Raw genomic sequence first — 27,030 nt, 5'->3', positions numbered from 1 at the left:
CCTTGGAGATCACTCCATGTTGGGACATGTGGCCCCACCTCACTCTCCTTGTTCTCCCTTAGGAGTGGATCCTGATTTAGCATGCCTTTATCACCCATCAAATGGACCTGTGATGGTTTTTGTCTTTTGCAGTTAATGTTGAATGCCGCAGTGAACTTTTTTGTTCAGACTTCCTGGCGAAATTTTCAAAGTTTATGCCTGAAGGGTGAATCCCTAGCAATGGGCTCGCTCAGTCAAAGAATACAGGCATTGAAATTTGGATAGAATGTATCAAATTATGTGGGATTATTTTCCCTTTGTGGAATAAAATGATTGGAATGAGCTGGAGGACCTGTGAGACCCCTTTGTAGTTTGGTCTGTGTGTGGACGTACCCCCTCCCCAAGTGCATGTTTGCTCACACTGCCTGTCACTTGGTACCCGGGGATGCCACGAGCCCAGGTGGCAGATGTTGCAGGCGTATCTGGCACTCTCTCTCTCTCTCTCTCTCTCTTCCCTCTCTAACAACTCATCCTCTGGCCAGCAGGTTGACGGGAGTGCCCCAGGGGGGAAGGAGTTCATAACAACTACTCCCTCCATCACCACGGAGACCATATCAACCACCATGGTAAGTAGGACCCGAGACCTCTCTCTCTGACCAGCCCCATTGCCCCTGAAACAGCCAGATAACAAGCTAACCTCGCCAGCTATGGCAGGAAGTTCTCATCCGCCCTCACAGCATCAGGTGTGGCACACACAGTCAAACTTTTATTGACTGGCCACAGGACATCCAGTCAGACCTCAGTTTTGGAAATTGAATAATGTAGGAGGTGGCATCCCTGAGTCTCAGTCATCTGGACCATCTCAGCTACAGCAGGGATAAAGAGAGGATGGTACTATTTGACTAACTGACTGTCGGCAACACAGGAGGATTGTGCCTGGAAGTCCGCCCTGAGTGAGGGCCATCCTCCTGGCAGCCATGGCTCAGGATTTGGGACTGTGTCCTGAGGGACCCTGTGGTTCTGCTACCTATTTGCTGCCTGACCCATGAAGGAAGGTCTTTAGGTGTCCTCACCTGTAAAATGGGAGTACTCCCCATTCTGCCTGGTTCACGGGCTCTTAAGAGAGTTCAGTAACATCAGGTTCTTCAAATGATGACACAGCACAGCTAGCATTCAGCCACAGTTATGATACCGTGAAGTACGCTCATGGGGTAAAACCAGAGCTGTGAAGTGGATGCTCTTTTTTCCCACCCTTTACAGGTGAGGAAAATGAAGTTCAGAGAGGTACAGTGACTTACCCAAGGTCACACAACCAATACGTGGTAGAGCCAGGTCAAACCCAGGCATTCTGATTCCGGAAGCCCCACTGTCCACCTCAACCACTCTGCTCTGCCCCCTCATCCTGACCGTTGTGAACAGCGGCTGCGTGGGGCTGGGGCTGGGGCTGGGGCCGAGCAGGTATCAGGGCCTGGACCCGATCTGTCTTGAGCTGTGGGAGGTTGTTTTCAAATGCTTTCTCTTGCCAAACCCCTGATATGCACATAGGAAGAAAATTACATTAATTTAGACTACCCAGCAGGAAGGTTTTGAGTAAACAAAGATTTTAAGAGAAATAAGCCCAAACCAGTTATCAGCTTGCACACTTTCCCCTGGTCACTCAGTTCCTCCTCTCCCCTCACCCCTTCACCACGTGGCATCAGGATGCTTATCGGGCTAAATGTAAATTCGTACCATGGTGAGCAGGCAGTCATATCATTCATTTACTCATCCATCCATCCATCCATTCATTTGTTCTAAAAACATTTCTTAATCTCTACTCTGCCCAGTATGGGGAGTGGAAGAAAAGATACTGCCTGTTAGAACTCATTCATCGAGATAATAATCACAGGCACATCTAATGGGCTGTGCCTTTGTGTTTAGGTCCTGAGCACACAGTGGTGAACAAGGTCCAGCTCTCCCACTTCCTGGCTGGATGACCTTGGGCAAGTTACCCAAACCTTTCCAGACCTCAGTTTCCACTTCTGGAAAATGGGGTGAGGGGAAATAATAGCATATCCCCCAAAGGGTTGACGTAGGCTAAACTAAGGTAATCTATGCGAAGCCCTCCAAAGAGTGCCTGGCACATTACAAGTGGTCTGTAAATGCGAGCGGCGGTTTCCTAGGGGGGCATAGGGTGTGGAGTGACACTGTAGGAGCTGGGGAAGGCTTTATCTAGGCGGTGACATCTGAGCTATTCTTGAAGGATAAATTAGGGTGCAGTCATGGGAGGAGGTCTCCTAGGCTGTGGGAACAGCGGATGTAAAGGCAAGGATGTGAAGGAGCATAGCATTTAGGGAAAGGAAGTGGTCAGTGAAGCAAGATGTCAAGTGTGTGGAGGGGGAGCCAGGGGGAGAAGATGCTGGAAAGGAAGGCTGGGCCAGGGCTTGAAGGGCCTCGAATGCCATGTATGAAGTTCAAACTTCATCCTGGAGACCCTGGAGAATCACTTCAACTTTTTAAGTAGGGGCACGATGTCATCAGATATGTGTTTCCGTGTTTTAGAAAGATTACTCTAGCAGCCCGTGTGGAACATGACTGGAGCAAAAAATTCCTTCTCTTGGGGGCGTGGGTCCCTTTTTTTATTCTCCTTCCTTCCTTTCCCTCCTCCCTCCTTCCCTCCCTCCTTCCTTCCTTCAGCAAATATTTATTGAACACCCACGATGTGTGAAGTAGTGTGCCAGGCGCTGTGAATCCAGCTCTGCGGGAGACAGACAGCATCTCTGAGCCCACATTCTACTGGGAGAGACCGGAAGAGCAGGCAGGGAACTAGTTTAGGGGCGGAGGCAGGGCCAGGGTGCGAGGAGTTGGAGGCTGACCAGGAGGTCAGGGTTGAGGGTGCCTGGAGGGAGGAAAGTACAGGACTGGGTCACTGGTAGAACGTTCAGGTGATAGGAGGAAAGACGGGCCGCGACGCCGCTCACCAGCCCAGCTGGTCTCCGAGAGCGAGCGCGGCCCTGGGAACCTGTTAGAGAGGAAATTCCCAGGCCCCGCCCCAGACCTATTGACTCAAAAGCTCCGGGCCGGGGCCCAGGGGTCTCTGTTTTCACAAGCCCTCCACGTGACACCCCTCAAGTCTGAGAAACACTAGGAACGAGGAGCATAGAGGGGGGTGCTCTTTAGCGGCAGGTGTGTGTCGGGGGTGGGAGGCAGCGAATTCCATTGTGGGTCTGATGAGTCTGAGGCGCCTGCGGGATGTTTCCAGGGGAAAGTGTCTAGGAGACATTGGTTTTCAAGTCTAGGGTTCAAGGAAGATCTGAGCTACAGATAAAGCGAGAGGGGACAGAGGCCTCGATGAGGCAGTGGAAGCCTTGAGTGGCTGAGGCGTCCCAGAGAGAGGCGGCAAGGAGGAGAGCCCGGAGTCGGCCGGAGGAAGGGCCGGGGGCGGAGATGGCGGTGTCACCTTAGCCACGGAGAGGGGCGGTGCCTCCTAGAGGCGGGAGAGGGGACTGGCTGAAGATACAGGAGAGGCCGGCGGAGCAGCTGGCACCTTGTGGTGCCTTGGAATGACCTGTGTCCCCATCAGTGTGAAGGTGGAGGTGAGGCTTTTCCGGGAAAGAGGGGTCAATGGGAGAAGAAGAAGCTTGAGGGGAGAAGGGCCTGGAGGGACAATAGGATTCAAAGGGGCTAGTGGCTGTTTCCTACCCTGGGAGAAAGGAAGCATTGAGCCCAGAAGGCTGCCCTTTTAAGGCCTGCTTCTGGGCCACATTCTGGGACTGCCTCTGAGAAAGTAAGTGCCTTGTGGATGGAATGCCAGGTAACCAGGTCACCGACAGCCTCAGCTGGAGGCAGGCCTCGGGGAAAGGTGGGGCGAAGACAGAGGGCTTGTGTCCTCACCCGTCCCCTGGCAGGCAGAGGTCCAGATCTAGTACCCTGCAGCCCACTGGGGAGCTTCAGAATGGACACAGCTTCTGGGCCCCTGGACAGACAAGGCTGAGCCCTGAGATGGGGCAGGAAGTAGGAGGTAGAGGCCGGCAGCTGGGCCCCTTCCAGATGTGGGCCAGTAAGTCTGGGGCCAATTCCAGGAGTCTCTAGCAGTTAGACTCCAAGGTAGGACCAGGAGAGCTGGCTCAAGGGTAAGTGTTCCAAGGGCAGAGTGGCATGGCAGGAAGGAGTGCGTTGAATTTGGAGTCTGACCAACTTGGGTCTAAATCCAGGCTCTATCACTCACTTTCATGGGGGCTTGACCAAGCCACTTAACATGCCCTGACCTTCCAGTTTCTCAACTATAAACCAGGAATATTAAAACAATTTCCTATGGTTGTTCAGAGGCTTAAATGAGATCATGCATCCTTAACACAATACTTAGCACATAGCGAGTACTCAGAAAACAGTAGTTAGTATGTTCTTAGTAGCCAGCCTGTACTCCTATATTTACCTGACAGATTTCCGTTTTCAAAGCCCTTTCTCCTCTGTTCTCTTCATAATGTCTCTGTGAGAGTGGGACAGGGGTCCCCTTTTTAAAACATTTCTTAAGACTTGATTTTTTGAGAGCAATTTCCAGTTCGCAGCAAAATTGAGAGGAAGGTACAGAGATTTCCTGTAGACCCCCTGCCCCGGCACACATACAGCCCCCACCACCAACCCGTTATCAACACCCCTACCAGGGTGGGACATTTGTTACCACTGATGAACACACACTACAGGGGTCCCTTTATGTAGGTGAATCCATGAGGCCCAGAGAGTGGAAGTGGCTCTGTCCGGGTCATGTGGCTGGAACGTGGCAGGGCCAGGACCAGAACCTGGATGTCTCGACTCCTTTGTTAGTGCTTCCAGGGGGCAACACTGCGTCTTGTTCACCACAGTGTCCCTAACGCCAGGCACTCAGGAAATGTTTGTTAAATGAGTGGGTAAGTGTGTAAGCACGTGTGTGAGCGAGCGAGCGAGGGATGAACAAGAGCAGACTGGACTGAACGATGCTTTCAGCTCTCTGCTTCTGACGTCACTATTCAACCTTGTGGCCGTGAGAGCTGCATGGCCACGTGCTCCAGCCATCCTGAGGGCCCGCCCACCTGAGACCTGGCCCTCTGAGCACTATTGTTTCCCCAGGAGAACAGTCTCAAGTCCGGGAAGGGGGCAGCTGCCATGATCCCAGGCCCACAGACGGTGGCCACGGAAATCCGTTCTCTTTCTCCGGTAAGTGGGCAGGGCCAACCCAGGCTAGGGGACTCCAGGCAGAGAATGTGGACGCGGGTCCACAGGTGGCCTGCAGCAAGTACGGCGTAGAGCGTGGGAGGCTGCCCCTTTAAGTGCAGCCGCAGGAAATGGCATCACATTCAGATGCCCACAGGGCTCCCGGGTCCCCACCAGCGTCTCATCCATTGGTGGTGCAGGTGATGTGACAGCTGTTTTGCATCTGCTCTCCTTACTGACCAGGAGGAGCAATGGACTAGGAGTCCAGAAGCTTGGATTCTGGACCCAGCTCTGTTGGTGGCTGCCTCGGTCGCCCAAGTCTGTCACTGTGAGGTCTCTCGCAGCTCCTGTGTTCTCCAGATCTGTTGTTTTCATCATTTAGTCCCAGAGAGAGCACATTCCCAGCCCTGACAGGGTGGGGGATTGGGAGGGCTCTGTTTCCACCTTGGATCCCTCTGTTCATTCTTGTAAGATGCCAGGATTCTTAAATTCTAGGGTCTTGTTAGGATTCTGGACCTCAGGAATCTCAGGTCCTAGGAATCTTAGATTCCAAGGTTTGAGGATTTCATGGGTCTAGCATTCTGAAGATTCCAGTATTCCTGAGTTCTTAGACTCAGTGGTGCAAAGCATCTTGGCTTCCAAACTTCACCTTCATGGGACCCCCACCCCCACCCCGACTCCTCCCTTGGTTTACCCCACCCCTGCCCCCGTCCTGCAGAGTCCACTGTCCTCACCTGAGCCCTGGGTGGGGGGTGGTTATATTCTGCAGATCATCGGGAAAGATGTCCTCACCAGCACCTACGGCGCCACCGCGGAAACCCTCTCCACTTCCACCACCACCCATGTTACCAAAGTGAGTATAGCAGCAGGATGTCGTATGCCCCCAGCCTGGCTGTGGGGCTCGGGAAGGTCATTGCCATGGCTCTGCCTTGTAACGTGGACAGAGAAGACCTGCGGTGCTCCCAGTCTCTGGGAGCTTTGTTCTGTGATAAGGGTTGTCCTAGGTGCCGACCTGCCCTTCAGTGTTGACAGCCAGGCTGGGGGGATGAGACCATCTCCTTGGAAGAAATTGTGAACCGTGGCGTTTGTGCCTTATAGATCCTAAGTGCTGGAGGGATTTAGAGGGGGGCGATTGAAGGAAGGCTCAAAGAATGAGGAAGGGTCTTCTGGAAAAAGTGGGGTTTGTATAGGGTCTTGGAAAGCCAGGGCGGACTCGTGAGGGAGGATGCAGACGTTCTAAGCCACAGGGAAGATGGGAACAGAAACCGTGTGTTTGCTTATTCACTGAGCAAATGTTAGTGAGCATCAAAACCTCACGCTGGCCTCTGGGCTGAGGGCTGCTGGAGGGGCTGCAAGCAATGCACATGGGGAAACAGGAGAAGCGGTCTCTGTCAGGAAGAAGCAGCACGTAGGGGACGTAACTGGGAAATGAGGTTGGACTGGAGGTAGGGGAAGCAGAATAGAGAGAAAAGACAAATCCCAGGACAAATGTGACAACAGAGGGTCTGAGTCTGAGAGCCATTGGAAAGCCTTCAAGGTTTTCAAGATAGGGAGTGACCCAGTGAAAAGGGGTTTAAGGAGAGGAGATTAGGTCCACCAGGATGTGCAGGCAAATGGGAGAAAGAAGAGAGAGAGTTATGGAGAGACTAGGGATGGAGGGCCTGGCGCAGGGTGCAGGGAGGAAGAGTCAGGGCCAAAGAAGGGAGACATTCCTGGTGAGACAGCCATGACTTAGCCCATGAGGACAGAGGGCTGAGGACAGGCTGGCCATCATGTCCATGCCTGAGTGGCCAGGGCCCAGGGCAGGGATGGAGGCCTGGAGGAGAGAGGCCAGGGAGCCAGGATGAGTTGGAGGTTTTGCTCAAGCATCAAAGGAGGAGTCTGGTAGGCAGCGCTGGCCCTTGATGAGCACAGACTGTCCCAGCCCTGCCCACTCCCATGCAGCACGGTCCCCAGAAAGCACCCACTTCTACCAAAAGCATCAGTGAGCAATGATGACTTCACTGAAAGCTTTATGGGAAGGTGTTCCATCACACACCCCACTGCATACAGCTCAGATGACTCTTCTTCCCAAAGTCCCTCCTGGCCCTGCCAACTGGGAGCCCCCCTCTTCTTTCTGTCCACTCCTGACCCCAGCTGGGGTTTCCCTTAGCCACCAGCCGCCTTTAATATGCCAAGCAAGTAGGTCCTGCCCCATCTTCTACTTCTAAACTTGCACCCCACCCCTTCAGAAAACAGTGGCGGTTTTAAGCATATGTATAAGCATCATCAATGCAGTTTTCTAGTATTGTTTGAAGTCATTTAAAGTAGAACCTTGGGTTTCCCTGGTGGCGCAGTGGTTGAGAGTCCGCCTGCCGATGCAGGGGACACGGGTTCGTGCCCCGGTCCGGGAGGATCCCACATGCCACGGAGCGGCTGGGCCCGTGAGCCATGGCCGCTGAGCCTGCGCGTCCGGAGCCTGTGCTCCGCAACGGGAGAGGCCACAGCAGTGAGAGGCCCGCATACCGCAAAAAATAAAAAAATAAAAAAAATTTAAAATAAATAAAATAAAATAAAAACACAGATTTATTATCGAAAAAAAAAAAAAAAAAAAAAGTAGAACCTTGTCACCATTCACATTTCATTCATATGTTCATTCAACAAATCCGCATTTAGCACCTGCCCTGGTCAGGTTGGACAGGGGAGTGGGGGAGGAGAAGATCCAGAGATGAACAAAACACAGCCCCTGCCCTCATGAGCCCCAGCCTAGCGAGCAAGGCCGGGTCACACACACAACGTCAGTACAAGGCAGAGAGGCCCAGAACCGTGAGAGATACAAACTTGCCGCTCATGGAGTACCGAGGCAGGAAGGAGGAAGGATCGCTCACCAGGGTCAGGGTGACAGCATTTGAACCGGGCTTGGAAGAGCTAGAGGGGGCAGCTTGGTAGTTGGGGGAGTGGCGGCAGCCAGGTAAGATGTGCAGTCTGAAGTCCCAAAACTAGAAAAAGGAAAAAACAGAGGGAGCTAGGAGAGAAGGCGACTGCTGGTTCCAGCCTTGCCCTTGAGGGATGCTTTGGACCGGTCCCCTGTCGAGGCTGCTGCCCCAGCAGGACCCAAGGCTGACCTCACCTCCCTCTCCCTCTGCAGACTGTGAAAGGAGGATTTTCTGAGACGAGGATCGAGAAGCGGATCATCATCACCGGGGACGAAGATGTCGATCAAGACCAGGTATGGGGGGCTTCCCTGGTGGCGCAGTGGTTGGGAGTCCGCCTGCCGATGCAGGGGACACGGGTTCGTGCCCCGGTCCGGGAAGATCCCACGTGCCGCGGAGCGGCTGGGCCCGTGAGCCATGGCCGCTGAACCTGCGCGTCCGGAGCCTGCGCTCCGCAACGGGAGAGGCCACGACAGTGAGAGGCCCGCGTACCGCAAAAAAAAAAAAAAAAAAAAAAAAAGACCAGGTATGGAGATGGGGAGCATGGTTCCCAGTGGCACTGCCCAGGCCCCAGGCCCTAGGCCCTCCCGTATTGGTTTACCCACGGACAGACAGCTGCATTTGTGAGCAGAGCTGTCCACTTCCTACTGACCCTGTCCAGAGGAGAAGCCCTCAAGGAAGGGGCACTGAATGCGAGTCAGAAGAAGCCAGAAGACCTGAGCCTGGCCTCTCCCCTTAACTCCTGGTCCTCAGCTGTGCGCTAGAGGGGCCTGTTGGGCTCCATGGCCTCTCCCGTATTCCATATGCTCTGACTCCTCACTTTGCCGTTCTTTTCCTCCAGGCCCTGGCTTTGGCCATCAAGGAGGCCAAACTGCAGCATCCTGACATGCTGGTAACCAAAGCTGTCGTATACAGAGAAACAGACCCATCCCCAGAGGAGAGGGACAAGAAGCCACAGGTGAGGCTCATGGGGCTCAGCAGCCATGAGACGGAGGAGAGAACAAGGTCCTCCGAGGGGCATTTCCATTTAAGGACCCACCAAGAGGCTTGGTCCCCAGCACAGCTCTGACCTCCCCAACCTTCCTGGTTTGGGGCTCCAAGTGGAGAGGTAGCTCCCTCAAATATGACAAATCAGAGTGCAGAGGGGAAGGAAGGCTGGTTCCTTGGTTTCTTTGGGGTTTCAGGCTCCAGACCGAGAAAAGTAAATCCAGAAGTGGTCAGAACAGGGGAGAGAGGATTGACAGTGGGTACTGAGGTGGGACAGACAGAGACAAGCGTACCCTCACTGGCCATTGCCTGTAAGCTGGAAGTCGGAAGAAGTCCTGCTAGGCCCAGGGCCACACTCCTGTCCCTGACTCTCTGTCTCCATCACTGGTCACTGGATGTTGCCAGGGAGGAATTTTTTTTTTTTTAATTGAAGTATAGTTGATTTACAATGTTGTGCCAATTTTATTTTATTTTTTAATTTTTTTAATTGAAGTGTAGTTGATGCCAAGGAGGAATATGACGGCCAGAGCCCTTGATCCCATCTGTCTTGATAGATTGGAAACCCTTCTCAGGCCACCTGGGGCGAGAATCTTAGGGACCCCAATCCTTACTCTTTCCTTTTGGGCTATCAGTGCCTTCGTGAATAAGAGGAATGAGATGGTGCTAGAGCAGAGCGGTCTTTTAGCAGCTGAAATTGGGGGAAGCTGTGGGAAGGTTTCTGGCCCCTCTAGAAATTTACTGAATTTGGTCAGACCAATAATAACAAAATCTTACAGACATTGAATCGAGTGAAATAAGTCAAACACAAAAAGTACATACAATGCGAGTCCATTCATAGGAAGTTCAAAAACAGGCCAAACTAATCAGCGATGATCAAAGTCTGAATATCGGTTCCTTCTGGGATGTGGCATTGACAGGGAAGAGCCACAAAGGGAACTTCTAGGGTTCTGGAAATGTCAGCGTCTTGAACTGGGGGGGTTGCATGGGTGTGTATATATGTAAAAGTGGGCCAAGCTCCACACTTAGATTTGTATACTTTACTTACTTCATACCGTATACCTCAATGAAAAATAAATGCATTTCAAAGTCCCCCACAAACAGCAGGTCTCCCTTTTGTCCTCTTCCCTGATGAAGAAACCCAGTGTTTTCTAGAAAGATACAGAATGTGTCTTTCTCATCCTTTGATTACCACCCCCTTCGTGTCAGAAGGAAAAGCACTGAACTTCCTGCAGTGATGGAAATGATTTTCTGTGCTGTACAGTGTAGGAGCCACTAGCTGCACGCGGCTGTTGAGCACTTGAAATTGGCTAATCTGAAATGAGATGTACCTTGAGGGTAAAATAGGTGCCGGATTTTGAAGATTACGTATGGAAAAAGGAGTATAAAATAGCTCAATAATTTTTATATTGATTACATGTTAAATGATAATGTTTGGATATATTGGGTTAAGTAAAGTACATTATTAAAATTAATCTCACCTGTTTCCTTTTACGCTTTTTCATGTAAATTAAAACATTTGAATTTTAATTTAGAAATTAAAATTTTCTATATAGCTGGAAAATTTTAGAAAACCAGAAATACTAGAAAATTTAGAAAATACTGTCTAGAAAATCTATTACCTAAAAAATTTTAAATTCCGTCTATGGCTTCATTTCTGTTGGACAGCAGTGGTCTAGAAGATGTATAAACTGATCACGGGCAGAGCCTGCTTCCCAGCCTTCCTCAGACTTTCAAGTAAATTGTCACTCCTGTCCTCTCAGTTGCCCAGTTATTGTTGCTTTTTGTCCCCCAGATCTCAAGAGTGGTAGAGTGTAGGTCACTTGCCAAGCTGGTGCCGGGCTGGCAGTATCACCTGGGGAACACAGATACTAGAAAACTATTGCCATAAAGTCTGACTTAGAAGTGCTGGGCCAGGACCTGGGAATCTGTCCCGTTGGTCCTTAGGAAGTCCATGTGCAGCCAGGTGTAGGAGCCACTGATGCAAAGAACTCTGTGCTGAGAATCAGGACCTGACTCCAGTCCCAGCCATCCTGCTGACTTGGCTGTGTGGCCACTGGGGTCTCAGTTTCCTCATTTGCAAAAGGAAGAGATGGACAAGCCCCCTTCCGGTTACGTACAATCCTCTGGCTGTTTGTTTGCTTTCCTAGCTTCTCGTATCTTCTCCATTCCTCGTCTCACTCCTCCTCGTCTTTCCTGGGGCATCCCAGCCAACCCCCCAGGGTCCTGCCTGCCCGCGTTCCCTGGCCATTTGGAGCTCTCGTCCCAGCCTCCACATCCTGCCCACCCCATGCAGTCTTGCACATCTGCCCACCTCACTGCTCCCTTTGCAGTCTCATTCCCTCCTCCTCGCCCCTCTTTTAGTCCTTTCTTTGCTGCCATTGTCCCACACATCACCACACACCCTCTCTCTCTCTCTTTTGGATCCTTCTGTAAAGGTCACCTTATTATGTTGTCCTTGGAAAAACAGAAGTTTCTCCCTTGCCTTTTCTGCCCACCTGCTTTCCCATTAGTTATCGCCAAGTAGGAACCACCTCTGACCTTTAATGTAGTCAGACTCACTAATTCTGCGGGAGAGGTCTTCTCTGAATTAGAAAACTCTTTTTTAAAGTACTTGAAAAATGTTGGTTTGATGGATGGATGCATCTTGGCACCTGGCATGATAGTCCTGACTCAAGTCTCAGTCCTGACCGTTATTAGCTGCGCAACTTTGAGCAAGCTATTTAACCTTTTTGGCCTGTGTTTCCTCATCAGCCAAATGACAATGACAATGACATAGTAACAATTGCGGTAACTTATGGAGTCCTTACGCTCTTCCAGGCACCTGGCTGTGCACTAGGCACAGTACTGTCACCTGCTCATTCATTTTACAAAGAAGGGAACTGAAGCTCTGAGATGTTAGGCGATTTGCTGACAGATTTGGAGCTGGGAACACAAAGAATTGGTTAGAGAGTCAAACCTCATCTGTTAGACTCCAAAGCTGCCTTATGGCCTTAATCTCCTGACCACGCTGACTGTTCACAGTATCCATCTCATAGGGTTACTGAGATCATACATCTACAGTAGTAAGCACCGTGCCTGGCATATAGTAAGTGCTCAATAAGAGTGAATTATGACTATCATTACTATTAACACAAAGTAAGCTAACAAAATGCTGCCCCTTTGGACTCTGCTGTAATAAACAGAAGAATACACGATCATACAATATTGTTTAGATGTCTCCGGTCCTTCTGAAGTGTCTGTGGGCTTTAGAAGATATCCCACAAACCCAGAATCATGTTTACACCGAGTTTTGGGCAGGCACTTTATTAATCGATGAGGAAACTTAAGGTGAAGCCGGCACTGTAAGAAAAAATCCGCAGAAAGTAGCAGAATGGAGTAGAAAGAACACACCCAGCCTTGGACTCAGAAAGTGTGCCCAGAGGAACCTGCCTGGGCCTCAGTTTTCTAATCTACAAAATGGAGTTAATCTAGAAACTGGAGCTGCTGTAATAATTAAACAACATCTATGAGTGTCAGAGTCCTCTCAGGCTGCTATAACAGAACACCGTAGACTGGGTGGCTTAAACAACACACACTTAATATCTCACAGTTATGGGGGCTGGGAAGTCCAAGGTCAAGGTGCCGGCCAGTCTGGTTCCTGGTGAGACCCTCTTCTGGTTTGCCAACGGCCATCTTCTCTGTGTCCTCACGTGATGGAGAGCAGAGAGAGAAGTTATCTCTCTCACGTCTCTTTTTATAAGGGCACTCATCCTATCTATGAGTGCCTTCTAAAGGCCCCGTTTCCATATACCATCACCTTGAGGGTTAGGGCTTCAACATGTGAATTTCGGGGGGACATAAACATTCAGTCCATAGCAATGATGTACCAGGTGGTATCTCACATACAGAAGGTGCTCGGCGATGTGAAACTGCTTCCTTGTCCCAATAGTTTTGTCATGTTGAGGGGTTGATGAGAGCCTTGAGCAAGTCAGACCCTAAACTTCTATCACCAGCCTGGTGCATGCGGCCCTGTCTCCACGTGGGCATCCATCTTGCCAGTCTTCATCTTCTCTCCCCTCCCTGAATCCTCCAGGAACACCTGTCCCTGCTCCAGTAGATTTCTTTATGAAGTTCTTCCTCCTTGAAGTTCTTGCTGTGAGTGTGAAATCACGCCCATCTTACAGTCTTCTCTTCTCTCCCTGCAACTCACAGGCCAGATGTGTGGCTTCTGCTCCATCTTTGTTCACTGGCCCATCTCCTTCAGGCAAGACCTGTCTCCCAAACATTGCCAGCAAGAGGGCAGCATCCAGCCAGCTTCCCAGAGCTTTCTTACTTTCAATTTTTTTTTTTTAGATGTTGGGGGTAGGAGTTTATTAATTTATTTTATTTTATTTTTGCTGTGTTGGGTCTTCGTTTCTGTGCGAGGGCTTTCTGTAGTTGTGGCAAGCGGGGGCCACTCTTCATCGTGGCGCGCGGGCCTCTCACTATCACGGCCTCTCTTGTTGCGGAGCACAGGCTCCAGACGCGCAGGCTCAGTAGTTGTGGCTCACGGGCCTCGTTGCTCCGCGGCATGTGGGATCCTCCCAGACCAGGGCTCGAGCCCGTGTCCCCTGCATTAGAAGGCAGATTCTCAACCACTGCGCCACCAGGGAAGCCCTCAAATTTTTAATTAAATGGGGGTGGGGATGACCTATTCCAAAGCAGGAGCCTAGGGTTCTCGTCTTGTTTCTGCCACCAACTTGCTAGTCATTGAACCCTCTGGGCCTCAGTTTTCCCATTTGTCACATGAGCTGAGAAGGATCAAATTTCTACAACTCCGTTAGCACCTGACCATGTGTAAGTGGCAAAGGACAGGGGCAATATGCCACTTGTTAAATGGTTTGGGGTAGTTGCTGTGTGTCAGTCATGGTGTTGGGCCCTGGAAAGACAACAATAAGTAAAACACAGCCCTTGCCCTCAGTGAGATCAAATAGTATGTGGTTAACAATAATAGTAATACGAACAGCCAGTATTTACTCAGCACTTACTATATGCTGAGCCTTGTCTTGAATCCTCACTACAACTTCGTGAGGTGGGACCCATTTTACAGAGGGAGCAACTAAGGTCTAAAGAGGTTAGGAAACTTGCCCAAGATGACAGAGCTAGTAGACACCGTGGAATGGGATTTGAAGCTAGGATTGTCTGATTTCAGAGCCCATGCCCCTTAACCACTGAGTTTTGGAGTCAGACCTGACTTGGAATCCAGACTCCAGTTTGTATACTTAAACACTCCTCTCTGGGGTTTAACCCCCAGGACACAGCAGGCAGTAGCAAACAGAAGGGAAAGACAAAAAAAGATCAGCAATCACGACTAAACATTTCTTAGAACTGAGAGCAGATAGGAAGACAAAATGAAACAAGTATAATCTTAGCTTTCAGTGAAGTTCAAGGAAACCTGGACAAATTTTCCAGCCAAAGTAAAAGATACCACCTGCCTGGAAACAACCCAGCAAACATGCATGGCCTTTGGAGTCAGAGAGTCAGACAGAGGTGGCTTCAGTTCTCAGTGGCCACTTTCTTACAAGCTGTGTGGCCTTGGACAAGTCATTCTATCTTCCTGAGTCATAATAAAGGGCACACGGTAAAGACAGGGAAAACAACCTCTTGCCATGTATTTAAAGATGAGTGACAAAAGTTACTAACTCTTCTTGTCCTCCTCCTTCCTTTGCATCTCCTCCCCGCAACGCCTCTGGCTTCAGGAATCCTGACCTCTGTGAAGAGATGCTGGCGTTTCTGGTCCAACCCAAGCCAGAGAACCGTAAAGAAGGGGCCTTCATTCTGGATTCTCCAACTCAACACCGACGTCCCAGCTGCGACGTACTGTCCCTGACAAGAGACTGGGAAAGGAAAAGCATATATATATAGATATATATAGATATAGATATATATACAGGAAACATCACGTCCTTGCACTGCTGCCGGGGCTGGCCGAGCATTCGGCCAACAGCAACGGCCAACATCTGAACGCCTACGTTTCCTTTGCAGACAAATTGAAGAATTGGTGGGATTGTTCAGGAAAAAAAATTATAACAACAATAATCCCTTGCTCCGCCCCCCCCGCCCCCCCGCCGCGCCTGTCCCACCCCCCTCTTGAAGCCCCGCGGAACAACCAAGGCAAGCCAGACCACGCTGATTGTAGAAGTACAATGCGACCCGGGTTCTACACGTTCCATTCAGTGGACGAGCATTCCATTTCTTCTTCTCCTGCGTCTGTTGCCCACTCAAATGCAAAGGAAAACACTTTTGCAGCCAAGCAAGAGAAGCTGCAGCAGCAAGACACGCCCCGTCAAACGTTTTCCAAGAAAGAGAGAAAATTCCCTGCTCGGAAAGGAGGAGGAACACTAGATTCTTATTTTTTGGGTCTTGACACTGGGCTGCAAAATCCACCTTCCTTTCTTCCGCCTCCCCTCCCCGTCGACTGTCACACATCTTGTCAGTCATTTTCCGTCTGGGTTCCCTCCTCCCTGTCCCCCACCCCACCCCCGCCTCACCTTCTGTGTCCTGGTCCTGCTGAGGGCCACTGCAGATGACTCTCATTGGAAGCGAGAAAAAGCAAAGCAAAGCAAGAATGCGAAACCAAGCCACAGGAGGTGAAGTAGACATTGTATGTTATGGGTTCTCAATATGAAGGTGCAGCTCGTAGATTTGTATGGATGTGCTTTTAAGTTATGTATATTACATATAACAGGAAACAAATATTAAAATAAACAGTGCTGGTAAGTATGAAGCTGACACTTTAAAATGATAATTATCTGACTGTGATTGACGTATCCCAAGGTTCCTAGATCTCACCGAACCGACCCTGCCAAGGAGACCCGGACTCTGGCTGTGGGTCGCTCACAGTAGGAGCCGACGGTTCAGTGTAGAAATAACAGTGTGTGGTGTTTGTAATTCATTGATTGGTGGGGAGGGGCGGGATCCCCAGATGGAGAGGCAGGGATTTTGGCAAGAAGGAAGCAACACGGGTGTGGTTCAAGATGCCTTCTCCCCCTGGGCAGTAGCAACTGGGGGCTGGTCTGTGCTCAGGCGTGGGGTCCAGAGTTAGGATCTGCTGCACAGGTCTCCCGGCTCAGCGCCCCCCGCCTCCCTAGGAGGCTTGCCTCCTTTCTCAATCTCTCTTTGTTTTGCCACGTCTTGCCTTTTCCTGGACGCATTGTGACAGCTAACTCCCATCCCGAGGGAGGTGACGTACCCAGCTGCCGCGGAAGATGGTGGCTTCCACCTGGCTGTCCGAACATCCCCAGCCCAGTCTTTTCCTTTACCACTCCTGTATTCTGTCCGAATCATTCTCTGCTTCCTGGGCCAAAGCAGCCATGGTAGAGACTGAACACAGGGCAGGCCCTGATAGGTCAAAACCGCACTCCCAAAGGCTTCGCCTGCCCCAGAGTAAGCTGAGGAGGATCTACGTATAAGACCCCGGCTTTAGAGACCTCGCCTTCAGTCGGCGTCTGAGCCGACTCTGAGCCTGTGCCCTCGGAGTCCCAAAAATGGCCTTGAGACCACAGAAGCCCTTGGAGAAGACCCCCATCAAAAGCTTGGCATTGCCCTCTGGCACACGTGGGCTTTCCCAGGCTTTCCTGACACAAGCTGCTTCCCTGAGCTTAATGAGGCCCCTTCCTTGGGAGTTTTTCCCCACTGCCCTTTAATTTCTCAGTCCCATTTCATTTCCCCCATCCTGCTTCTAAAGCAGGCGATAAATTCACTCAACAAATATTTATTGAGTACTTACCTGTGCCAGGCACTATCATTAGGCTCAAGGAGAAAGCGTGGGGGGGGTGCCCAGAGGGACCTGGGAAGACCCCTGAGCCAGCCTTACATCTCTAACCCCTCTGAGAACATTTCCAAATTCTCTCCAATTATCAGACATTGCCTAGGGATGTCCCAGAGAGGGGCTTGGATTGCTTATTAGTTACCCCGGTGACACATATGCTTAGCTGCTTAACTGGTGCTGAGCTGAGGCAGGACAAGAAACCAGAACAGTGTTTGCCTCTATGGGCAAAAATGGGATGGAGAGAGGGCAGAGAGAGCCCTGCACCTGGGGCTCAGGTGGCACAGTCAGCCACATCCCCTCTGGGGCAGGCTGGTGGCCCACTCCAACTCCCCCTGAGAGCGAAGGCACACTTTGAATGCACCCGGTTCCTTTTACAGTCCTGGGAGAGAAGCCACAGAACCTCCTTCCTGTCCTTCTCAGCCTGAGAGCCCCCAGTGTTTCTGGGCCAAGAGCTGGTGTGGCTCCACCCTCTCCGGGCCACCTGGGATTGGGCTCAGGCATCCCTGTCTTTTCAGGAACCAGGTGTCCCGAGCGCACTGGACATACCTCAGAGAGAGAATATTTGTTCTGGGTTCTGTGCCTGCCTACAGACCCTAAGTGTGTGGCTTTAGGGCAGGGAAGATGTGACCAGGCTTAGCTTGTGGGCCAGCCAGGGTTTGTGGAGCTCTCCATCCCACAGATGTTCTGACCTTCCGCCGAGAGGCAGGCAGTGCCAGCAGGGAGGAGGGGAGCTGCAAAGCTGAAATCTAGGGCACTGTTTCCTCCCCATCCTCCTCTTCATAGGGAATATAGATGTTTGTCTTGTCTGTCTTCAACCTACTTTTCCTTTTTACATTTCGCATCCTTTCTGTGCCACCTCTCCACCCAGGAGACCATGTAGCATGGTGGAAAAAGTCCTGGAGGGCAGTCAGGAGTTCTGGGTGGCTGTCCTGGCTCAACCCCTAACTCACCACGTGCCACTGAGCTAGTCCCATTCCCGCTTCGGGGCCTCAGTTTCCTCACGTGCAAAACGAAGAGGATAAAGCAGAGGCTCTCCATGCCCTTTTGCCACTCTGCCAGCCTACAGATCTTTGTTTTCCCTTCTTTTGCTTTCTTGGGATCTTTTCCATTTGAGGGTATAGGAAGTGCCAAGACCTGTTTCAGTGTTTGAATCCTGCAAGCACATTCCAAGACTGGCCTGAAATTGCATGAACAACATCACTCTAAATATATACCTTTTTTTTTTTTTTTTTTTCCAAAAGCACCTTCCCAACCAACTGCGATGCTGTCCTGGTCCTTTTTACTCGCACCCTTCTCTCCTCTCTTGTCCTCGCGCTCCCCCACCTCAGTGCTCCGTGCTGTATGCGTGTGCTCTCTGTTCTTGTATACTCAATAAAAGTGAAATAAATGTGTTTGATGCTGAACCACAAACTGCCTTGGCATCTCTCTGTCTCTGACCTAGGCTACCAGGACAAGTGGGCATTGTGGGGAGGGCTAAAACTGGGTGGAGAGATCCCAACTGGGACACTTTCATTCAACCTACAACACTTTCATTCAAATATTTGCAGATCCCAATGTGGTCCAGGTCTTGGCTTTGGCTTTACACGTACAACAACAAATAAGACAAAGCCCCTGACCTCCAGGAGCTCACAGGCTAGTGGAGGAAACTGATAACAAAACAGGCGAGCACTCAAAGATGATTCCAGAGTGATCAGCACCAGGAAGGAGATACATCAGGGAAGGGGATCGTCCCTGAAGGAGACCACTTTAAATAAGGTGGCCAGTTATGGCCTCCCTGAGGACATGATTTTTGAGCTGAATGAAGAGAAAGATCGAGTAAGGTGAAGAACTTGGGTGAGAGCATTCTAGGCAGCAGGAAGAGTAGGCATGCGGACCCAGGACACAGAGGGGCTTGGTGTGTGGAGACACACTTGAAAGAAGAGCACCGCCATTGGGGTCTTTTCCTACATCCTCCTTCATGGGAGCCGAGTGGATAACGTATACAGCAAATGTTGCCATATCCCCATACATGCTACCCGTCCCGACGTTGACATCATTTTTCTTTCAATTGACTCTCTGTAAAAAAAAAAAAAAAAAAAAAAAAATTATTTAAAAAGGAAACTATATTACTTCCGCAAATGAAAAACTAGCATCACTTGGCAAAGGAAGGAGGTCTTCATAAAAGTAAATGCAAGAATATTAAAATTTAAAAACCATAATCCATGTGAAACCTAAATGTGTCTATTGGGCTACCTGAGGTGCGTGTACCAGCGCTTTGCTTTCATTCTACCAGACAACTCACCCCAAACCACCTTTCTTTACTACCCCAAATCTCACAAGCAAGAACCACTGCTAACTCTGGTCCATTTTCTTCCAGTCTTTTCTCATGTATATGTATTTTATCAGAGTTGAAGTCACCTCGTACATGCTGTTCTAAACACTTTTTTGGTGGGGAGGCTGTGACGCAAGGCATGCGGGATCTTAGCTCCCCAGCCAGGGATTGAACCTGGGCCCCCTGCGGGGGAAGCCCGGAGTTCTAACCACTGGACCGCCAGGAAAGTCCCCCATTCTAAATACTTTTAAAAACTTAAGTCCTGAGCATTCCCCTATAACTTCAAACACTAAATACTGTCTTTTCTAAAGGTAATTCATTAAATGCTACCAAATGCTATGCAGTGAAAAGCCATTCTTCAACTTTCTCCAGACTCCTGTCCATTGTCAGAGGCAATTGCTTCCAGGAGTTTTGTGAATCCTTCCCTGAATTTTCCCTGTAGGTTTCCTTTCATTATCTGTCACACCTGGGGTCCTGGAATAGGACAAGGTTTGCAAACATTGGGTTCCCAACCACCCTGGATCTGTGTCTCTGTCTCCCATAAATACAGAGTCAGCCTCCAAGCTGCTTAGGAATAACCTGGCTGATTCATTTAGATCAGTGACTCTTAACTTGTGTGTGTGTGCGCATGTGTGTGACTTTGTCCCTCAAGGAACATTTAGCGATGTTTGGAGATATTTTTGGTTGTCACAACTGAGAGGTGCTACTAGCATACAGTGGGTAGAGACCAAGGATGCTGCTAAACATCTTAAAACACACAGGACATCAGCCCTACCACAAACAATTATCCAGCCCGGAATCTCAGTAGTACCAAGGTTGAGAAACCTGATCTGAATGGTGGACATGCAACCCACCAGCTGGGATTCCTGAGCTACCATCTACAGCTCCTGTGCCCATAGTTCAGCGCCCTGAAGTCTCAGAAGATGGTGAGTCCTGCTAGAATAGGGAGCTCTGAAAACAGACTAAGGAGCTCAGCACCTAAGGCTGGAAATGGGGAGGGGTGGGGAGGGAGATGAGCTTCTTCATGCAGGAAATGGAACTGACATGACAGACAGATTGACACGCATGACTGTGAATGATGGAGGCCATCTCTGGCTAATCCAGCAGCAGCTCACTGTGATCAACCATGACTGCAGGGCCTGGTCTAGTCTGTAACCCACTAAGAGATGAATTTTGACTGAGGCAGATTGGCATGGCCAGCTGTCACTGAGGAAGTGTGACAGGCAAGCTAAAGAGCAGCATAGGGACAAGAACAGGCAGTCACCAGTCAGACCTTGGTTTTCCTCCTAGCCCGGCCACTCTGGCTGTGTAACCTCTTTTAGCCTCAGTTTTCTCTTCTGCACATTGGAATGCTAAGTCTGCTTAGTAGGGTTAGTGCAAGGATTAGAAATCATACACCAAGTGGCCTGCCCTATGGATTTTGGACTTACCTAGGCAGCCTTCACAATCATGTAAGCCAATTCCTTGTAATAAAGCTCTTATATACCTCCTGTTGGCTCTGCCTCTTTGGTTGAACCCTGACTGATACAACCACCCAGCACAGGGCTAGGCTCCAAAATAGAAGCCATTAATTAATAAAGAATTACTGTCATTAATTAAATGCATAATATATGTATTGAGCTGGGCCTTTGTGCCTGGCTTTGTGCTAGGTTCCAGGAAAACAGTGGAGAAAAGACAGGCAGGTTTCCTCCCTCAAGGTGCGTTTACAGCCTGACTGAGATATCGTACTAGGCCTGCACTGTCAGAGGACACTGGGTGGTTATAGCTAGAGGGACCCATGTGGTGACTACTGCTGTGAGACTGGTTCTCTCTGGGCTGGGTTTCTGAAGCTCTCCTCTACAGCTGAGTATGGTTGGAAGCTGGGACCGGGTGATAACGGGCCAGCTGTGACACTGTCACTCGGATAGAGATCGAGTGACCCGGACCACGACTGAGCCTCTGTCTGTGGCTACTGGGCAGCCATGAACTTGACCCCAGCCTCAGAAACCATGACTGATTGAGACCGAAAAACCATGGCTGGTGGACGTGTTTCTGGAGCGGGATATAAAATGCATCGTTTGATGAAAGTTATTATCCACTGTTCAGAAGCTAAAACCAGTAACTAAAAGTAGCAAAAGGCAATGTTTGATGGGGCGGAACCTGCAGACACGGACCGTTCCTCCCGCGACCGAGAGATCCGCCCGGCCCCTTTTCCCATTGCTCCAGTCCGCCGCCAGAGAGGGAGAACTTCCGGTGCGCTTCCGCGGTGCCTGAACCTGAGGCAAGACGCAAGTCGGTGAGTGCGGCCTCCTATCCTCTTTTAACTCCTCTGCTTTCTTTGTCTGTGTGGTTCGGCCACCCCTCTTCCCAGCTCGGGATCGCGGAGGGCCCTGCACTAGGGCCACGGGGAGTCTGTGGGCCGGTGGTGGGACCCACCTGTGTCTACAGGCCTTGCTCCCTGAGAAATCGTCACCAGATACACCGTCGCCGGACTTCCTGGGGCACCCGCGGTAACTTGCTTTTTTTTGTAACTTTAGAACTTGCGGGCCGGAGGCCGTGGCTCCGCCTGACGTGGTTCTGAGCTACTCTCTGTAACTTCGGCTAAGGTCTTTTCTCCGAACCGAGGCTTTGTTTCTTATCTACAAAATGGGTATCATGCTTTTATTAAACAAATGTTTACCAAGTGTCTAATGTGTGCTAGAGATACAAAAGACCCACGTCTCCTGGAGATGACAGCCCTCAATTAACATTTGCAAAATTGCAGCTGTGATAAGTGACGTGGAAAGGTACAAGGCGCCCGTGAGAGCGAATTACGGGAGAACTGACTTAGCCCCGGTCAAAGAAGCTTTACTGAGGAGATGAATATTGAGCAGAGATCAGAAAAATGATTTGAGAAAGAGGGGAGGGAAGAGTTTTCTATCAGGGAAGCCTCCTGTTTGAGGGTCTGAAAGAGGTCAGTTTGGCTGCGGAGAGCGTGTGGGGGAACCATGGTATGACACAAGCTGGAGGAGTTGCCAGGGACCAGACCACGCAGGCCTTCCTTGTGGGTCATGGTAGGAATTTAGTTTGCCAAGAGCCACATGAGAAGCCTCTCAGAGGATATTAAGTATGGGTGGTGACATGCTTAGATTAGTGCTTTGAGAAGGTCACTCCGGCTATTGGATGGAGAAGGGACTGAAGGGGCGATCACTCTCTGGGTGAGGGATATGGTAGCTTAGATTAAGGAGGTGGTAGAGAGAAGTGGGTGGATGTGACTTTCTGCCTCCCAAGGCATCTTCTTTGTGCCAGGCCATGTGCCAGCTGCTGAAGATATAGTGAGGAGAATTACAGTCTAGTGGAAATAGAAGGAAAAGAATGGCATTATCAAGGAGGGGCATACAGATGCCCCCAGGGAAGATGGCTAATTGATGAGCAGTTATTCTAAACGCGATAGCTGTTCATCTAGCAAATATTTATTAGGTACCTTCTGAATTCAAGATTAGGAATAGGGAAATGATATAAATTATTCCGAGCAGTGGCTTTCAGACTTTTTTGATTGTGACCTACAGTAACAAATACATTTTATGTTGTGACCAAGAGTCCATACAAACACACAAAGCTTCAGAAAACAGTACTTAGCTTTAATATTTATGATGTACTCTGATTTTTAAAAATTCTGTCCTCTTATTTAAAAAAATTAATGCTGGTTGAGATCCCCTAAAATGATCTCTTGACCCATTAACAGGTTGTGACTTGCAGTTTGGAAAAATAATGCTCATTTAGAGTGAGCGTCACTTGTGGTGGGTATTAGGTTAAGACAATAAAATATGTCCTTAACATTTTTGGAAAAGGGTTGCTCTTCCTTTCCTCATGGTTTTATTTTGTTTTGTTTGTTTAAATAAAATGAGTAAAAAGGATTAAACAGGCAACTGGTCCTTCTGTTTGTGAAGTTTTGGGGCCTTGTTTGTATGTCTGGCTAGATTGGAAGTGCCTAGAGGGCAGTAACTGTCTTACTCTGTGAATGTTTCTGTTAGTGCCTGGCGATCCTGACACAGTGCAGGCATTCCGGGGTTATTTGTTGAATTGAATAGGTAGGTGTCTTGGGACTAGAGGGTTAGGTAATTGTCCTGTTTAAATTAGTTCATGTTGGAACCATTCTTAGAAATACAGAGGCAGTGTGTGGCTGCTTACAGAAGTTTTATCAGTGTGTCCTCATGGGTAGTTCAGAGGTAGACAAAATAAATGTTCTATGGTCTATCTCTTCGGATCCAAGGCCAGCTGTGCCTCCTGGATCCCTTCTGGGTGAGCAGTCCAGAACTGTTACTGACTGTGAACCCTTTGGGAAGTCGTTTCACTCCCTGGACTTCAGGTTTTTTATAAGTAAGAGAAGAAGACGGGTGTGGTTGTAGGGAGAACTTCCGGTGCGCTTCCGCGGTGCCTGAACCTGAGGCAAGACGCAAGTCGGTGAGTGCGGCCTCCTATCCTCTTTTAACTCCTCTGCTTTCTTTGTCTGTGTGGTTCGGCCACCCCTCTTCCCAGCTCGGGATCGCGGAGGGCCCTGCACTAGGGCCACGGGGAGTCTGTGGGCCGGTGGTGGGACCCACCTGTGTCTACAGGCCTTGCTCCCTGAGAAATCGTCACCAGATACACCGTCGCCGGACTTCCTGGGGCACCCGCGGTAACTTGCTTTTTTTTGTAACTTTAGAACTTGCGGGCCGGAGGCCGTGGCTCCGCCTGACGTGGTTCTGAGCTACTCTCTGTAACTTCGGCTAAGGTCTTTTCTCCGAACCGAGGCTTTGTTTCTTATCTACAAAATGGGTATCATGCTTTTATTAAACAAATGTTTACCAAGTGTCTAATGTGTGCTAGAGATACAAAAGACCCACGTCTCCTGGAGATGACAGCCCTCAATTAACATTTGCAAAATTGCAGCTGTGATAAGTGACGTGGAAAGGTACAAGGCGCCCGTGAGAGCGAATTACGGGAGAACTGACTTAGCCCCGGTCAAAGAAGCTTTACTGAGGAGATGAATATTGAGCAGAGATCAGAAAAATGATTTGAGAAAGAGGGGAGGGAAGAGTTTTCTATCAGGGAAGCCTCCTGTTTGAGGGTCTGAAAGAGGTCAGTTTGGCTGCGGAGAGCGTGTGGGGGAACCATGGTATGACACAAGCTGGAGGAGTTGCCAGGGACCAGACCACGCAGGCCTTCCTTGTGGGTCATGGTAGGAATTTAGTTTGCCAAGAGCCACATGAGAAGCCTCTCAGAGGATATTAAGTATGGGTGGTGACATGCTTAGATTAGTGCTTTGAGAAGGTCACTCCGGCTATTGGATGGAGAAGGGACTGAAGGGGCGATCACTCTCTGGGTGAGGGATATGGTAGCTTAGATTAAGGAGGTGGTAGAGAGAAGTGGGTGGATGTGACTTTCTGCCTCCCAAGGCATCTTCTTTGTGCCAGGCCATGTGCCAGCTGCTGAAGATATAGTGAGGAGAATTACAGTCTAGTGGAAATAGAAGGAAAAGAATGGCATTATCAAGGAGGGGCATACAGATGCCCCCAGGGAAGATGGCTAATTGATGAGCAGTTATTCTAAACGCGATAGCTGTTCATCTAGCAAATATTTATTAGGTACCTTCTGAATTCAAGATTAGGAATAGGGAAATGATATAAATTATTCCGAGCAGTGGCTTTCAGACTTTTTTGATTGTGACCTACAGTAACAAATACATTTTATGTTGTGACCAAGAGTCCATACAAACACACAAAGCTTCAGAAAACAGTACTTAGCTTTAATATTTATGATGTACTCTGATTTTTAAAAATTCTGTCCTCTTATTTAAAAAAATTAATGCTGGTTGAGATCCCCTAAAATGATCTCTTGACCCATTAACAGGTTGTGACTTGCAGTTTGGAAAAATAATGCTCATTTAGAGTGAGCGTCACTTGTGGTGGGTATTAGGTTAAGACAATAAAATATGTCCTTAACATTTTTGGAAAAGGGTTGCTCTTCCTTTCCTCATGGTTTTATTTTGTTTTGTTTGTTTAAATAAAATGAGTAAAAAGGATTAAACAGGCAACTGGTCCTTCTGTTTGTGAAGTTTTGGGGCCTTGTTTGTATGTCTGGCTAGATTGGAAGTGCCTAGAGGGCAGTAACTGTCTTACTCTGTGAATGTTTCTGTTAGTGCCTGGCGATCCTGACACAGTGCAGGCATTCCGGGGTTATTTGTTGAATTGAATAGGTAGGTGTCTTGGGACTAGAGGGTTAGGTAATTGTCCTGTTTAAATTAGTTCATGTTGGAACCATTCTTAGAAATACAGAGGCAGTGTGTGTCTGCTTACAGAAGTTTTATCAGTATGTCCTCATGGGTAGTTCAGAGGTAGACAAAATAAATGTTCTATGGTCTTTCTCTTCGGATCCAAGGCCAGCTGTGCCTCCTGGATCCCTTCTGGGTGAGCAGTCCAGAGCTGTTACTGACTGTGAACCCTTTGGGAAGTCGTTTCACTCCCTGGACTTCAGGTTTTTTATAAGTAAGAGAAGAAGACGGGTGTGGTTGTGGTTGAAAAGCTCTTCACTGCCCAAACCTTTTGTGAATTTTAGATGCTGAGCACCCACTTTCCACCTTTGGTCCATTTCTGGGCCTTCCCTGAGGCTTATAGGAAACTGAATGGGTGCTTCTCAACTCTTCTGGGGACTCTCCAGCAATAGGTTTTAGACAGAGTTATAGTTTAAGACAGTTTAGGCAGAGTTATAGTTTAGAATGGACCAGCCAAGCTTTCTCTGCCTTCATCCTCTGTTGTGAGAAGGAGATCTGAGGGTAGATCCTGAGTGAACAGTGGAAAGAACACTGGCCTTGGAGGGCAGGGTACCCAGGTTCTAACTGGGTCCTCTGTGACCTTGAACATGTCACTTTTCTTTAACTGATGTCTTTCCAGCTGTGAAGTGAGTGTTCTTGCTCATTAAACCAAAACACAAAACCCCTCTTCTCTTTGAGTCTTATTTTCTTCATCTGTAAAACAATGCGGGGTTGTGGTGAAAATTAAGGGAGATAATTATGTCAGGGGTCTAGTTCAATATCTAGCACACAGAGAATGCTCAGCAAATGAAGCATCCTTCCCCAGGTTCTGATTAACTCTGATATATTTCTTTTTCAGCTGTTCTGGAAAACTAGAAAAGTTTTCTTTTTGGTCACTCACCACTGGTCCCATGGCTGCCATGCAGATGGATCCTGAGCTTGCCAAGCACCTCTTCTTTGAAGGGGCCACTGTCGTCATCCTGAATATGCCCAAGGGGACAGAGTTTGGCATTGACTACAACTCCTGGGAGGTGGGGCCCAAGTTCCGGGGTGTGAAGATGATCCCTCCGGGCATCCACTTCCTCCACTACAGTTCTGTGGACAAGACCAATCCCAGGGAGGTGGGCCCCCGTATGGGCTTCTTCCTTAGCCTACAGCAGCGGGGGCTGAAGGTCCTGCGCTGGGATGCAGTCCAGGAAGAGGTAGACCTGTCCCCAGCCCCACAGGCTGTGGTGGAGGCCATGAGGGCCAACCTCCAGGAGCTGGACCAGTTCCTGGGACCTTACCCATATGCCACACTCAAGAAGTGGATCTCACTAACCAACTTCATCAGCGAGGCCACAGTGGAGAAGCTCCAGCCCGAGAGTCGACAGATCTGTGCCTTCTCAGAGGTGCTGCCTGTGCTCTCCATGAAGTACACCAAGGACCGGGTGGGGCAGAATCTACCCCGCTGCGGCACTGAGTGCAAAAGCTACCAGGAAGGCCTGGCCCGGCTGCCCGAGATGAAGCCCAGAGCTGGCACAGAGATCCGCTTCTCCGAGCTGCCCACACAGATGTTCCCGGCAGGTGCCACGCCGGCCGAGATAACCAGGCACAGCATGGACCTGAGCTATGCTCTGGAGACCGTGCTCAG

The 27,030-nt window shown here is 49.6% G+C and overlaps 2 protein-coding genes across 17 annotated transcripts in view; both read left to right on the top strand.

Annotated features, from left to right (window-relative positions):
* The window catches only part of EPB41L1 (erythrocyte membrane protein band 4.1 like 1), a 186,558-nt gene extending 168,323 nt beyond the window's left edge, over positions 1-18,235 (top strand). For 11 of the 16 annotated variants that reach the window (XM_055089817.1, XM_055089819.1, XM_028498323.2 and 8 more), the window contains 6 exons: positions 522-605; positions 5,065-5,151; positions 5,918-6,001; positions 8,276-8,356; positions 8,902-9,018; positions 14,765-18,235. In XM_055089817.1, coding sequence (XP_054945792.1) covers positions 522-605; positions 5,065-5,151; positions 5,918-6,001; positions 8,276-8,356; positions 8,902-9,018; positions 14,765-14,773 — 462 coding nt within the window. In that variant the 3' untranslated portion in view covers positions 14,774-18,235. The remainder of the gene's footprint in view (positions 1-521; positions 606-5,064; positions 5,152-5,917; positions 6,002-8,275; positions 8,357-8,901; positions 9,019-14,764) is intronic. The other 5 variants (XM_055089822.1, XM_055089823.1, XM_028498322.2 and 2 more) reach the window with 2 other exon arrangements.
* Positions 18,236-23,519: 5,284 nt separating this feature from the next.
* AAR2 (AAR2 splicing factor) overlaps positions 23,520-27,030 on the top strand; it is a 4,573-nt gene continuing 1,062 nt past the window's right edge. The window contains exons 1-2 of the mRNA XM_055090884.1: positions 23,520-23,569; positions 26,257-27,024. Of these exons, the coding sequence (XP_054946859.1) occupies positions 26,309-27,024 (716 nt within the window). The 5' untranslated portion in view covers positions 23,520-23,569; positions 26,257-26,308. The remainder of the gene's footprint in view (positions 23,570-26,256; positions 27,025-27,030) is intronic.

The sequence above is a fragment of the Physeter macrocephalus genome, chromosome 14 (assembly GCF_002837175.3).
Source record: "Physeter macrocephalus isolate SW-GA chromosome 14, ASM283717v5, whole genome shotgun sequence".
Taxonomy (NCBI): domain Eukaryota; kingdom Metazoa; phylum Chordata; class Mammalia; order Artiodactyla; family Physeteridae; genus Physeter; species Physeter macrocephalus.
Note: the sequence above shows the minus strand (reverse complement) of the source record. Positions and strands in the feature narration are given on the sequence as shown.